The 14628-nt window shown below is 43.8% G+C and overlaps 1 protein-coding gene across 12 annotated transcripts in view; it reads right to left on the bottom strand.

Annotated features, from left to right (window-relative positions):
* Positions 1-14628, bottom strand: part of Grip1 (glutamate receptor interacting protein 1) — a 644324-nt gene that overhangs the window by 42215 nt on the left and 587481 nt on the right. For all 12 annotated transcript variants that reach the window (XM_052753454.1, XM_052753458.1, XM_052753452.1 and 9 more), the window contains 3 exons: positions 11765-11909; positions 8952-9091; positions 8585-8779 (listed from right to left, as the gene is read on the bottom strand). In XM_052753454.1, coding sequence (XP_052609414.1) covers positions 8585-8779; positions 8952-9091; positions 11765-11909 — 480 coding nt within the window. The remainder of the gene's footprint in view (positions 1-8584; positions 8780-8951; positions 9092-11764; positions 11910-14628) is intronic.

Below are 14628 nucleotides of genomic sequence, written 5' to 3'. Positions count from 1 at the left end.
AGACTGGAAGCCTCTGAGTCCTCATCCAAAATGAATCTCAGCTAAACTGCTGCTCAAAGCCTAAAAGCTTAACCAGCCAAATGCTTCTAGTTCCTGGTCTTCACGCCTTATATACCTTTCTGCTATCTGCCATCACACCCTGGGATTAAAGGCTCACTTCTTGGGATTAAAGGCGTGTGTCACCATGCCTAGCTGTTTCCAATGTGGCCTTGAACTCACAGAGATCCAGAGGGATTTCTACCTCTGGAATGCTGGGATTAAAGGTGTGAGTGCTACCATTTTCTAGCCTTTGTATCTAGTGGCTGTTCTGTCTCTGACCCCAGATAAGTTTATTAGGGTGCACAATATTTTGGGGAACACAATACCACCACAGGAGCATGCCTGTGTGCACACACACACCCATACACTGTCCCCCTACACACACTTTATAGCTGGAGCATGCCTGTGCGCACACACACACCCATACACTACCCCCCTACACATACTTTATAGCTAACTCCAACTTTTACTTCTCAACATATTTTGGATTGATAAAGAACAGGGTGGATTAACATATGCAAACACTATTTGTTTTCAGGGTATTTATTATACTAGGGGCCGAAACTTGCTTAGAGAGTAATGAAGAATCTGGGATAGAATGGAATAAAGTGCACCCTAGAGAGGCCCAGTTACAGAGTGTTCTATGCTGGAAACTCAAGGCCTTTGGCTTTAGCTTGTAACATCAGAGAAGCAGCAAGAGAGTCTTTGAGCTTTTTATTTTTATTTTTTAAGAGAGTCTATGACTTTGACTTTATTTGTTTTTTTTTTTCCTAAGCAACATTGACAGGACTATGAAACTAGATAACTCAAAGAAAGAGTTAAGTGAGAGCGTAGGCGTGATGCTCCAGACTTGATGGAGGCTGTGTAACAAAAGCAGCAGTGACGGGGAGACACCAGAGACGCTAAGGGGTAGAAGCAGTAAGACGCGTGGGCCCTGATGCCACCAAGGCACTGCCCACCTTCACCAGGCTCTGGATGACGGTGTGAGACAGTAAATCTGCACTGTGGTTAAATGCAATTGTGTTGGTTTTCCTTTACAACTAGGCGAATGCAATCTCTAACTGATGCAGGCGTGTTGAGTTATGCCAAAATGTATATTTTAAAGGTACCTTGACTTCAAAATTTGGATATAAGGATATGTTACTTTGGAAAGGAGACTCTGCTTTTGTTTCCACAGAAAGCCAGAGGCTATGGATTTGTTCCAGATTAAGATACATCAGGTTTGACCAGCCAAGACCCCCTGAAAGGTCTCCGATGACACCATGGCCCAGATGATCCAACATCCAGAACGGTTTGAAGGCATCTGGCTCAGACGATACAGCCTCATGGACTATTCCATAATCCTAAAATTTTCTTTGTATCCCCATAAGATACAGCACCCCCCTCCAGCAGGAAGTAGTAAGAGAAGCTACGCCCAAATTCCCAAATTGTATGTAATTTTACTTTGTTAAGGTTAAAACCTTCCTTTTGAAAAAAAAAAGGGGGAAGTGCTGTGGAATGTTCTGTATGGCAAATGTGTTGCTAATTAGTTAATAAATAAAACACTGATTGGCCATTGGCTAGGCAGGAAGTGTAGGCGGGACAAGGAGGAGAATAAAGCTGGGAAGTGGAAGGCTGAGTCAGAGAGACGCTGCCAGCCGCCACGATGAGAAACAGAATGTGAAGATACCGGTAAGCCACGAGCCATGTGGCAAGGTATAGATTAATGGAAATGGATTAATTTAAGCTGTAAGAACAGTTAGCAAGAAGCCTGCCACGGCCATACAGTTTGTAACCAGTATAAGTCTCTGTGTTTACTTGGTCGGGTCTGAGTGGCTGTGGGACTGGCGGGTGACAGAGATTTGTCCTGACTGTGGGCCAGGCAGGAAAACTCCAACTACACAGGCGGATGTCAATACTATGACTTAAAGGGGAGAAAATTAGGCGGGTATAATAGCAAGCTGTTTTTCAGAGGTAGGAAGATAACAAATGCTGAGGAATAATCCTTTATGCTGGGATCAAACTGAAACTTTTGCAAACGAAAAATAAACTGCAAAAATGTAAGTTGGTTTTTATTGAATGGCGGTGCAAGTACATGAAATTAAAATGTGTTTATGATATTTGAAACTAAATTTGTATGAGTGTATGTGTTTGTGTAGTGTGTGTGTGTGTGTGTGTGTGTGTGTGTGTGTGTGTGTGTGTGTGAATGCACATGCATGTGCATGTCTGTGTATGCCAGAAATTTATGTTTGGTATCTTCCTCAAATGCTCTCCACCTATTTTTTGAGGCAGGATCTCTCACCAAATCTGGAGCTCATTGACCGGCATCTGGTTGGATTGGAAGCCCTAGGAATCCTCCCTTCTCTTTCTCTCCAGGGCTGGGACACCCTTGACTGTTTTGTTTGTTGTAGTGTAGACGGAGAGCCCGACTCAGCTCTGTATGCTTGTGTGGAAGACACTTTACCAACCGAGGCATTGCCCGGCTTCCGTAAACTGCATTTTAAGTGAAACTTTGATCAAAGAAACTGTAAAAATATATGTTGTAAGTAATCACTGCCTTGATTCAGAAATGTAAATCTTTATCCCTCTCTCTTCTTTATTTCTTCTGCATCTTGGTTTTAATATCGAGGTTTATATTTTGCGTCGTAATGAGGGTTTAAAATTCAGTCTTGGTTCTTTCTGCTGAGCACAATGTTTCATTTTATTTATTTGCAGAATGGAAGATAAAGCTTCACAAATGTAGGTTCTTCCAAATAGCCTTGGCACGGTGATTTTCATGTTTAGGGATAATAAATCTGAGATATTCGTTAAGTCCCGACACCCCCAACCCAGTCACACTTGCTTTTCTGTGTGTATTTTCCATCCATAGCCTTTAATTCCCAACCAGTCTTCCTGCAGGAAAGGAAGCCAAACAGTATTGGCTCCTACATAAAAAGTTTGAAAATGCTTTTGGGGAACTTACTCCTTGAGCCTAGAATTTGGGGGCTGTAAGTCTTGTTGTTCCTTGTAGTTTTGGAAACCAATTTTGGCATAAGAAGGCAAGCCAGACAATCTTGGCCAGATCTCTTTTACAAAGACCCAGTTTTGTTAAGAACAAGAAAATCAAATCATATGCTCCAGCGGCTATTTGTAATTGTTCCTGCCAACGAACGTTTCACGGGTCTGGAGGAACACTGCTTGAAAATTGGCAGAGGGAGGAAAAAGTTCTTCCCGCTTTCAGACGTCACCCCTGGAAGTGACGACGCATAGCAGAATCCCACCCTGTCTTCACTGCACCTGTAATTGGTCCATGACTCCAAAGAACATGAGGGAAATTGGCAAATTGAGTGAGGGTCATGTGAGAAGCTGCTGCTGCTGCTGCTGTTGCTGCTGCTGCTGGTGGTGGTGGTGGTGGTGGAGGTGGTGGTGGTGGTGGTGGAGGTGGAGGTGGTGGTGGGATGGGGCTGAGAGAAGAGACTCGCAGAGACTCGCAGAGCCCCATTCAGCCAAAACAGAGGCCATGGCAGAGACAGAGCAGCAACAGTTTGCTTAGAACGTGAGGACGCACTGAACCAGCTGGTGGCAGCAAACACCCTGGACCCTGTCTATCACCAGGGGAACGAGGGGTGGACAGAGAGAGGGCATATACAGGGGGGCGCAGTTCTTCCGGTGAGCGAGCGCGGCAGCTTCTGCTCCCTGCCAGCTGGATAAAAGCCTTATCCTGTCACCGCAGTGAAGCGGCTAGCCTAGAGCGCAATGGGAGCTTGCAGCTTGCTCAGAGTCTGGAGCAAATTTCCAGTTCAGGGTAGATTTCCTCAATGGGGTGGTGAGTGCTAGTTTTTAATGGATGGGCACAAGCTGTATGCTAAGTTTATATTAAAATAAGAGGGGGGCAGGCTGTAGTGGCGCACGCCTTTAACCCTAGCATTTGGGAGGCAGAGGCAGGTGGATCACAGTGAGTTCCAGGACAGCCAGGACTGTTACACAGAAAAACCCTGTCTTGAAAAACAACAACAACAACAAAAAAAACAAAAAAAAATCGGGAAGGAAGGAAGTAGGAAGAGAGGGAGGGAGAGAGAAGGGGGGAGGAGGAAAGGAGGAGAGAGGGAGGAAGGGAAACAAAGTATAACAGGAAAATCCTGTCACAGAGCAAATGCTAAAGGTGACCAAATAGATTATCAATTTTTTTTTTTTATAAAAATATACATCAAAGCCACCTTCTATAAAACTAGAGACCACAGTAGAAACACCAGAACTCACTGGAAACTGGGTGAGCTGATAGAAATGATACATGAGCATGTAGAGACCTGAGGCTAAGTGGAAGAAAGTCGGGAATGCCACCACAGGAGGATGGGTGAGGTGTGCTCTCAGTGTAGAAGGAAATCCGGAATGCCACCACAGGAGGATGGGTGAGGTGTGCTCTCAGTGTAGAAGGAAATCCGGAATGCCACCACAGGAGGATGGGTGAGGTGTGCTCTCAGTGTAGAAGGAAATCTGGAATGCCACCACAGGAGGATGGGTGAGGTGTGCTCTCAGTGTAGAAGGAAATCTGGAATGCCACCACAGGAGGATGGGTGAGGTGTGCTCTCAGTGTAGAAGGGAGTCGGGAATGCCACCACAGGAGGATGGGTGAGGTGTGCTCTCAGTGTAGAAGGAAATCCGGAATGCCACCACAGGAGGATGGGTGAGGTGTGCTCTCAGTGTAGCGGTTTGCATTCCTTAACTACCTCTTCAGAAAGCTGGGCTCTGACTGGGCACAGGGGCCTCTGGTACCGACTTTTGCCACCCTTACGAACACTACAAGGAATCATGGAAATACATTGATGATGCATCTAATTCAAACCAGGAAAGGAACAAAATCCAAGGGATTGAAGGAAAGAGTTAAACCGAAGGCAAAATGTGATGTCAGAGACCCAGAGTGGGAATAATAAGTAGACACAACTGATAATTTCTGGGGGAAAAAATAAAAGCAAACCACTAATAATCTAATCACGGAAACGTCAGTAACACAAATATATCAAGGAATGTATATTAGGGATGTGTTTAGAAACTGAGAAAATAAAAGAATTAATCAAGAGATTACTTGATTATATGCAAATGTATTTAAACTTGGATTAAAAAGATTGTTTTTCTAGGAAAAATACAAATGGTAAAAGTGAATTCAAACAATCAGACAGAAACATAGCTGAGTTGAGAGTTGAGGATTGTAGAGACCATGAGAGCATCAATTTCCCTGAGGATGAGAATTCAAGAGATGATGATTTCCTCCTTTTATATTGACTTTTGCGATATCCCAGAAACCATCAGGGTTTCCTCAGTTAGAAGCAGCGGTAATTAAGACCCAAGGGCCCAAAGATCCAGATCTGGATAAAGGAGACTGGCTTGGGGCATCGGAGAATGGGAGAGGGAGAAGTCACCCCAGAGACGACTAGGTGAAACTTGTACCCTCACTAAAATCAAGGTTGCCCACTGTAGACCTTTATTATACAACCCTGCTTCTCCCCCATCATTCTCGGTCATTCCAGCCTATTTCCTTTTTCCATTAAGAAATATTCATCATTGTTGGTAGTTGTTTGCTGACTTGTGAACTGTTGGGCCCTTCTATGAGAACAGAGACCTCATCCTGTTGAATGATGCTAGCTAGACCTTAAACATCTGTTGAATGAGTAAGTGGGGCATTTTGGTGAAGTAGCGGCAGACAATAAAGAACATGGTTACCCAAGTCATCCTTTGTTTTGCATTGTGGGGCTTCAGCAAATCTGGGGCAACTATAGGCTTACAGGAGAGAGAGTGTACGAGGTCTGTCTGGGTCAGAGAGGCTAGGGCATTGGTTTTCAACCTTCCTAACCCTACAAATCAGTGGCTCTCAACTTTCCTAATACTGCAACCCTTTAGCACAGTTCCTGATGTTATGGTGACCTCCCAACCATAAAATTATTTTATTGCTACTTTATAACTGTAACATTTATAACATAAATGACATGCAGGATATCTGATATGAGAACCTATCAAAGGGGTCATGACCCACAGGTTGAGAACTGCTGGGCTAGAGGGACAAGTTGGAAAGACTAGCTACATGTCAAGACATGATAGTTAATAAGAGGAAAATAAGTATATTTTATACTTTGCTTATGAAAAGTCAATATAAATAGTAACAAGCTAGCCAGGGTTGGGGGTAGGTAGGGGTGGGGTGGGGGTGGGTAGGAGTGGGGTGGGGGGTGTTGAGGGTGGTGGCACATGCTTTTAATCCCAGCACTTGGGAGGCAGGGACAGGTGGATCTCTGTGAGTTCACAGCCAGCCTGGTCTACAAAAGCAAGTTCTCAGACAGCCAGGGCTATTACACAGAGAAACCCTGTCTTGAAAAATTAAAAACAAACAAACAAAAAAACCAAACAAAACAAAAAAGCAGTCAAAAGCTAACTCCACCTGGTTTTCACGCAATGCCTTAAGAAACCCAGACTCAGAGATCTTGATGAACAGCAAGCTCAAAATGAAGGATGATTACAATGTGCAGTCCAAACCCACACGCTGCAGTGGGTGACCCTGGCAGGATCGGCTGTCTTCATGAGGACAGGGCAGGCTTGCTGAGCTGAGGACTGGCTTCTGAGTGCTATACTTGAGTAAGCACAGAGTTAAACTTGGGCGTATTGAGAAGAGAGAGCCACGGGCCAATAAAGAGGCTCAAAAATAAGTTAGGTGGGGGAGCAGTTAAAGGAACTGGGCTATTTTGCTTGAAGAAGGAAAACTTAAAAGAGAAGTGATAACATCATCCAGCTGCTGAAAGGGCTGCCATGTGGAAGGGGCTGGAGCCGGTTCTGAATCACCTTGAGGGTGTAGCTAAGAATAATTGACAGAAACCAAGGGCTGAGCAGATTTCAGCTCTACACAGTGAGGACTTCGGAGCTGTCAGAACTGCTGGAGAGAGAGGGAAGGCAGAGAGAGCCTGTCAGCTCAGGGCTCAAGGACATACAACACGCTCACACTTAGCAGCGTTGGACACAGTCCCAAGGACCACACCAGATGTCAGACTAACTGGCTTCTGCATCTTCCCCTCACATGGGAACCCATGATCAACAGTGACCTTCGACTTGCCATTTCCTTCATGAGACTCTTCACGTGAACATGTTTCGTCAACTCAAGCATTCGACCAATGTAAGGCATTGTTCCATTTTTTAAATTATCTTAACTCTGCCTCATCACCATAATCTCTTAGTTTCTTCAGCCTTATAAAGATTTTAATGTGTCAGTGTTAAATTTATATTATTATGACTATTATCCAATTTTTTTGAAATGCTTCATAAAGTAGTTTTTCATCTTTTACTAAGGAAAAGATATATTTCATATGCCAATCATGGTCCTGGCCTTAGGGTGCAAAAGGCTGGAATAGTTCAGTTTGCATGTATCACCTCATAGGGCAGAACTTACTGATATCAATAGTTTTCTTACAAGAAAATGTGTGTAAAAATGTTTCTGCATTAGTAAAGAATAAATCAACACATCCACTAATAAAGAAACTCCACTTACTGTGATAAAACTTGACTAGGGTCCTTTATCTGGCATCTCATTATGTCCCAATCATTTTCAGGCAATGAAAATGTGACATTGGGTGGCATGGCTAACTTACCACAAGATATTATGACTCAGAAGAATTGCCGGATAAATGAAGGGTTGAATTTTTTTGTTGTGGGGGCTGGAGAGATGGCTCAGCAGAGGACCAGAGTTTGGTTCCCAGTGCTCACATCAGGTGGCTCACGACTCCTTGTTACTCTAGCTCTAGAGAGATGGGATATCTCTGGTCTCCTGCATTTTTGTGCTCATACTCAACACACCATTACACACACACACACACACACACACACACACACACACACACACACACACACACACACACCATAATTGATCTTGAACTTTACCTGAGACGTCCGACATATCTTCTCCACCAAATTCCAATATCATGACTATGTAATAGCTCGGGAAATTGATATAACATGTTGTTTCAATTTTTCCCCACCTATCTAGGACTTGGCAGGGAGGGACACAACCAAGGTGGCTGATCAAAAAGAAAAAGGAACCGAGATGAAAGGTAGCTGGATATACACTCAAACCTGTTCTCCACACTGTTTGTGTTATGGATGTCAGCAGGATATCTGTAGAGACACGTCTATGACACACCTTCACATATCACAACTACATTACCCTAACAACGAGTACCGAGGAAAACTGTGGTTTTCATTCAAGCCAGGCATGCCCAAGAATCAATGGGGCCACCAGTCATTGGCAACTCTCTTGTTTACAGGCTCAGATCCCCCTTCCCATCTTTGTGGAATGCTTGCTAAAACCACAACACAATGGAACCTGTCTCCATTAACCCTGCCGAACGGTCTGCTTCATATCCACCTAAGCTTTCTATATGGAACACTTACTTGGCCATCAGGAGCCTATCAATGTGTGATAAATGCCCATGACTTACAAGAAGGAGAGAATTCCAGGCCAGGAGGAGAAAGTGCTCAGGTTGTTCAAGGTGGACATGAGATATAGGTTACCAAAAGACATTCTGCACATGGAACAAAGGCAAATCTTCCATACCTTGACTCCCATAGCTGGCATCAATTCCAGACCCATCCCAGGAGTCCACAGCACTGTCCACGCTGGGCACCGTGGAGGGGTACACATCAGAGAGCTTGCCAGGCTTCTGTATTGGGGAGGAGTCCTCTTCACCATCTCCCAGGTCACTCGAGTGGCTGGGGATGGGGAACTTCTTGGGACTTGATGCTGATTGGGCTTTACAGACAGGGAAAGAGGGTATATGCATCAGTGTAAATTCAAATAAAAAGATCCTCGAATATTCTAGCTGGAGAGTCATTTCCCTAGAAACACACACAGATACTAAGCACATTCTTTTAGGGAAGGAAACACACTGGAAATTCTTAATTGGGACTCTCGTCCCACTCACCATCTGTCTGTTTCTTAATTTTCAGGGTGACAGTCTCTCCTGCCATCTGTAGCAAGTGGATGGCTTCACTCAGAGGCTTTCCCTTCAAGCTGCTGCTATTGATGGCTAGGATTCGATCTCCGATGTGGATCGCTCCAGTCCTGGAACACCAGACAGAGGTCAGGAAGGTAGATACACCAGTCAGGGCTAGGGAAGGGAGACACAATTCCTGCATGCTTCTTGGGGTCAATTTCCCAATATGCCTGCACATTAATTATAATAAAGACTTGATGAGGTCTCTAAAATTCACTTCTAGATTGCTCTTGGGAAATTCCGTAAATGCATCTGTTGTGAATTACTTTTTAGTAATTTCCAATAAAATTAGAAAGAGTGTCTTAATTAGTTTTGAGAATGGACTTGGGTATTTTTTAAACTCCAAGAAAGCTGCATCATTTGGTAAACTCCTTACAGGTCCCCAGGAAATGAACTCGGAGGGGCAACAGTTGTAGCAGTGTGTAGCAGGCAACATTCTTGATTCCCACGATTTAAAATGTTTAATGCAAAGCGGTGCTCACTTTAAGACAAGTTCAAGAGATTGGGGCAGACAATCAGACCAGACAAGAGCTGCAGCAGCCTTTGCCTCATTCTCAGGGTTGAGAAGGATGAACGGAGGATTATTTAGGGCTAAGTTTAAGTCTGTCTCTGTCACCCACCAGGTCAGCTGTGTGATGACATGGTCACCTTATTTTAACCTCTCTGGGTATTAATTTCTCACCACTAGAATGGGAGTGATCATCTCAAAGGGAAGTCCCGAGGATGCGATGGAAAACATGTATAAGAGCTTGGTTTGAAATGTGGATAAAGAAAACACTCAACCACTCAACTGATTAATCAATTTTTGGGTGTGTGGTCTATGTATATGTTTGTGTATGCACATACATGTGTGTGGGGGCATGTCAATGTCAGAAGCCAACACTGGGTCTCAACCACCTTCTACCTCATTTATCTATCTATCTATCTATCTATCTATCTATCTATCTATCTATCTACCTATCTATTCACCTACCCATCATCTATCATCTGTTGTTTCTACCTATCTATCTATCCATTTCTCCATCTATCCATCTATCTATCCATCCATCCATCCATCCATCCATCCATCTATCTCTATTGATTTATCGATTTATTATTATTTAAGTCCCAGCCTTTTACTGAATCTGGAGCTCATCAATCTGCCTAAGCTGGTTGACCCTGAGCTCTAATGGTCCATCTCTCTTAGTGCTCTGGTGCTGTGGGGATAGATGCACACTTCTGCCCCTGACTTTCACATGGTACCTGGGATGCAAACTCTGCATGCCTGTGCAGCATGTGCTTTGCCAAGGCATCCATCTCCCAGCCCCAGGAAAGATATCAATTTGCTGATTAATACACCGAATAGCTGTATCTTTCAACCCTTCTCTTTATACCCTCATCCCGTCTCAAAGAGTACACTGGAATGTACAATTCTGATGTTTATGTGTCATTGTTCGGAAGCACAGAAAGGGACAGGAGAAGACCATAGATGATTGACAGTGTCAATCATCTTTACCCTGAGATAGAGTCAAGCCTAAGTACAAATGTCACACCTTGGCTGCACTGGGTCTCTTTATAAGTTCAGATAACAAAGGAATTAACCCTGTTTACAAGGTCGCTGGGGACTGGGTGCTTTGACCACAGCTTGTTGTAGGGCCGTAGTCTAGAGGACAGAGGTGGTACAGTGCACTGGTCAGGAGGGGCTGCTTAACCTGTCTACCATTGTAGTTTGAGTTATGGAATTTTTCTCTGAAAAAAAAAAAAACCTTCTCTCATAGAGAGTATTAGTTCAAGAAAGATGTAGGTTGTGATATCTAGGTGCAAAGAAACATTTTTGCTGAATCCTTCGTTGTCTAACAGTAACTAACTAGGAGGGGGTGGCGGGGGGATGCCTGAAGAGCATACACCCTCTCCCAGGTGTCTCTGCTAAAATCAGAATATTAAATCCCAGTCGAGTAGCCCGGGCTCGCTACCTCAGCCCCCTCATCCGACAGACAGAACTGTCAAGTGAGCTCTGCCTTCTAAATAAGGGACCTTGTAGTTCTGAAACTCTGCAGCGCTACATTCCTATCTTGCAAATGACCGTCATCAAATGTCAGCCTGAATGATGTGCCTGAGCATTCTCGAGCTAAGTCACTGGAAAAATAAAGTTATAGAGTCTGTTGTGTGCCCAGCAACATGCCTCAGGGGGAAAAAAAAGTGCAGTTCAGCGGAGGGAGGGCAGAGAGCAGGTGGGGCCTGTGTATCCCTGTCAAAGAACAAATGGAGAGTGCTCAACAAGCCACTGTTGAGAGGGTGACTACACTCTGTCAGCTGTAGGCTTTGAGGACCAAGTCTTCATTATCGTCCCTGCAATACAGAGACGCTTAGTCCAATACCTGCCAGGCAACAGAAAGCTCAGCAAATGTTTGCAGAATTGATTTGGACAAGCCTTTTAACCTCCCTCAACTTTAGTCTCCTCTTCTCAAAATGGACATAGTATCAATCTACCTGCAGCCGACTGTGGTCTCCCAACACATTTTCTTTTTTAAGAGAGTAATACCCATGCTAAGCCTATGGCATCCTTCACCGCCTGTTAAGATGCCCTTCAATGTCAAGTCACAGCTCTGCCTGAGAGTTACCAAGCTTGAAAATCAATCCTCTGTGCAGATTTAAAAGTCAACAGATAAACAGCCACGAGAAGGGAGCATGTTTTCACACAGCTGTGAGGGAGCAAGCCCCTCTCAGCCACAGGTAATTATAACAGTTCCTTCAAATTTTACCTTTCAGCTAATCCCCCTTTAGTGAGGCTTGAGATGATTATAGGATCAAAGGGCTCTTCAGTTCCTGAAATTGTGATGCCAAGGGGCCCCCCATAGCGCTTCAGCTCCACTGTATAAATAATCGCTCCGGAACTTTCTTGCTCATCTGCAGTAAATGCCAAGGAATCGTAATTGGTTTCGTTGCAAAAAGAAAAATAATGCATATATTCCTCTGTAGAGCAGGAAATCTGAGACTTCGCTGCTGAAACACTATGGCTCAGAAAATAATTATTTCAAGAAGTAGCATTTCCGTAATAGGATTTCACATTCTAATTCAGGGATGAAGTTGTCATGAGCGCCAGGGATGGGGAACGCTTGTATTTAACCAGTGGGTGGCCCACCTAACGATGGCCACAGAACCTCCATGTTATGTCTCTGCCAGGCACAGTGCTTGACCAGCCTTTCTCTAAGTAGGTGATCAATGCCCATGGAATAAACACACAGCTGAGTAGACAATACAGAATGAGAATGCCGCTCAGTAACTCAGAAAACTGTCCATTTCCAGGATTTACAAACACACCATTTCTCAACCTAAGGAAATCAGTTTGCTCAAGGTTGGACCAAATGATAATACTTGTTTACACTGGACCCAAAGAGGTTATCTTAAAGACAATACCAGGATTTTAGAAAATTTTTTCATATAATTCCATTGACAGTGTCTTAGTCCCATTGATCAACCCAGGGGCATTGGAGCATAGGTTTGAATAATGCTGTCTCTGCTACAGAGTAAGAGCTGATGCTAACTATTCATACATTTCAGGAACCTCTACCAAGCTGCCATATAGTCATGTGTTCTGTAGGCCATTTAATAGTGGTAAGAAAGGAGACATTTCTGTTCTTCTTCAAACATTTGTCAGAAAGATTTCCTAAGACACTTTCAACACGGTGGGTGCCATGACTTTGTTCGGGTTGCATGATAAAGTCTCAGGATCAAAGGATTTTTATTTGCTTATGTTTAGAATTCCTGCCATTTGTTTTATCTGTTGGCCTGAGAGCTGTGAATGGTTAAGGAGCTGTTTCATTTCTGTACCTCAGGATACAATGAAATGGTCCAGTAACTACTTGAACAAAATAGTCAGTTTTTACAGTCAGAGTATACAGAGTAAGGTATTCACGGAGCCACATTTTTTTTTGCAGTAAGCAGCTGTTCATTTACGATATGAAATGCTCAAATAAGGAGGCAAAGAAAAGCTTGAGTTAACAATTCAATTATCTGTGTGTGCAGTGAAGAATTAGGGGGAACATAAAAGGCAAGGTCAGGGGAGTAATGTGGGCAGGGATGTGCCCTCTCTTATCAGCATTTACTTTATTCTTGGCCATAGCCTGGGAGTTCTGGAATGCAGCCACCGCCACTTCCCACGGGCTCTGCTCCTCACCAGTTCCTCATGCTGGGAATCAAAGACCACCCACCATAAGATGCAACGCTAGAATCAACGCCTTAGGTTATAAAAGTACTCAGTATCTGGCTCAAGTGGGATCAGCAGCTTAGGCTCCTCCACATCATGTTGAAGAGCTCTGGGAGATGGCCCCCAAGTTTCTTCTAGGCTGCAGCTTACGTTGTGGTGAAAAGGCCGGTCAACATGAACTACTCAGGGCTCCAGAGAGAAGCATCAGGAGATGGTTTAGTGAATTCAAGCTCAGAAGCCCACATTTTCTGATAGTATAGTATCTTGTTACCTGCCAGAGCTGTCTTTGATCTAAACGAATTAGGGATCTAGTGAGTAGACTATATTTCTGTTGCAAGCTGCGTCAATAATTATATTCTGGATAGAATCTGGAATGATTCATTTGATTAGAGACCCTGACATAATTAAATAATAGCTAATATCATTTATTTCTGCTGGTTTTCCGCTGGCTGCTCTGTTAGGAGGGTGTGCTGTGGGGCAAACCTTGACCTTTCTGTGTGCTCCATGTAATCTGCATGTGAGAACAAGCACCAGGCACCATCTAGATTGAGGCATTAGCTTTCTATGAGAATTGGGAAAATGCAGTTAAAAGCCACAGGTGACCCAGGGATTTTTGGAAAAGTTTTAGGTGAAGCTTCAGCCTAGATTAAAACACTGGCTGAGAGGTAGGTGAACTCGGAGGCAGACCCACTTGCTGAAAGGAGTGGGGAGACCTTGTCCAGTTAGTTTGTCCTTACATCACAAAAGGACAAACAACACAGAGGACGATGGAGTAGATGGATTTAGGATAGTCGCGTTTCAGGCTAGCTTACATGGGGACATTTTATATTAGCACCTGGGTAGTCGGTAAAGAAGACAAATGCTGGGCACTCAGTGTGTGACATAGATACAAAACAAGAAAATGGCAACATTATACTTAAAGCACATTCTTCAAATGGCAGTGGCAAGGCAAAAAGTAGATCTATGGGGACTCTAAGGTAAACAAACCAATTGTTTAAAAAGTAGATTTCAAAGCTGGGTAGTGGTGGCGCACACCTTTAATCCCAGAACTCAGGAGGCAGAGCCAGGTGGATCTCTATGAGTTCAAGGCCAGTCTGGTCTACAGAGAGGCACTAAAACTACACAGAGAAACCCTGTCTTGGAAAAAAAAATACATCTCAATTATCTCTCTCTGTCTCTCTTTTTCTTCGTTCATTTTCTTGTTCTCTCTCTCTCTCTCTCTCTCTCTCTCTCTCTCTCTCTCTCTCTCTCTCATATATATATATATATACCACACTGCTGGATATCAGGAACACTGCTGAGATACATGTCGATATTAAGATCGCCGTTAATACTTTTAACTGGGTTACATTTCCAGGGACCTTCCTTTAGGGATATTGTTAATGTTCATAGGACGGGACGCCTGGGACTACTTCCAGA

The sequence above is a fragment of the Peromyscus californicus genome, unplaced genomic scaffold (genome assembly GCF_007827085.1).
Source record: "Peromyscus californicus insignis strain IS unplaced genomic scaffold, ASM782708v3 Scaffold_24__1_contigs__length_46423439, whole genome shotgun sequence".
NCBI lineage: Eukaryota > Metazoa > Chordata > Mammalia > Rodentia > Cricetidae > Peromyscus > Peromyscus californicus.
Note: the sequence above shows the minus strand (reverse complement) of the source record. Positions and strands in the feature narration are given on the sequence as shown.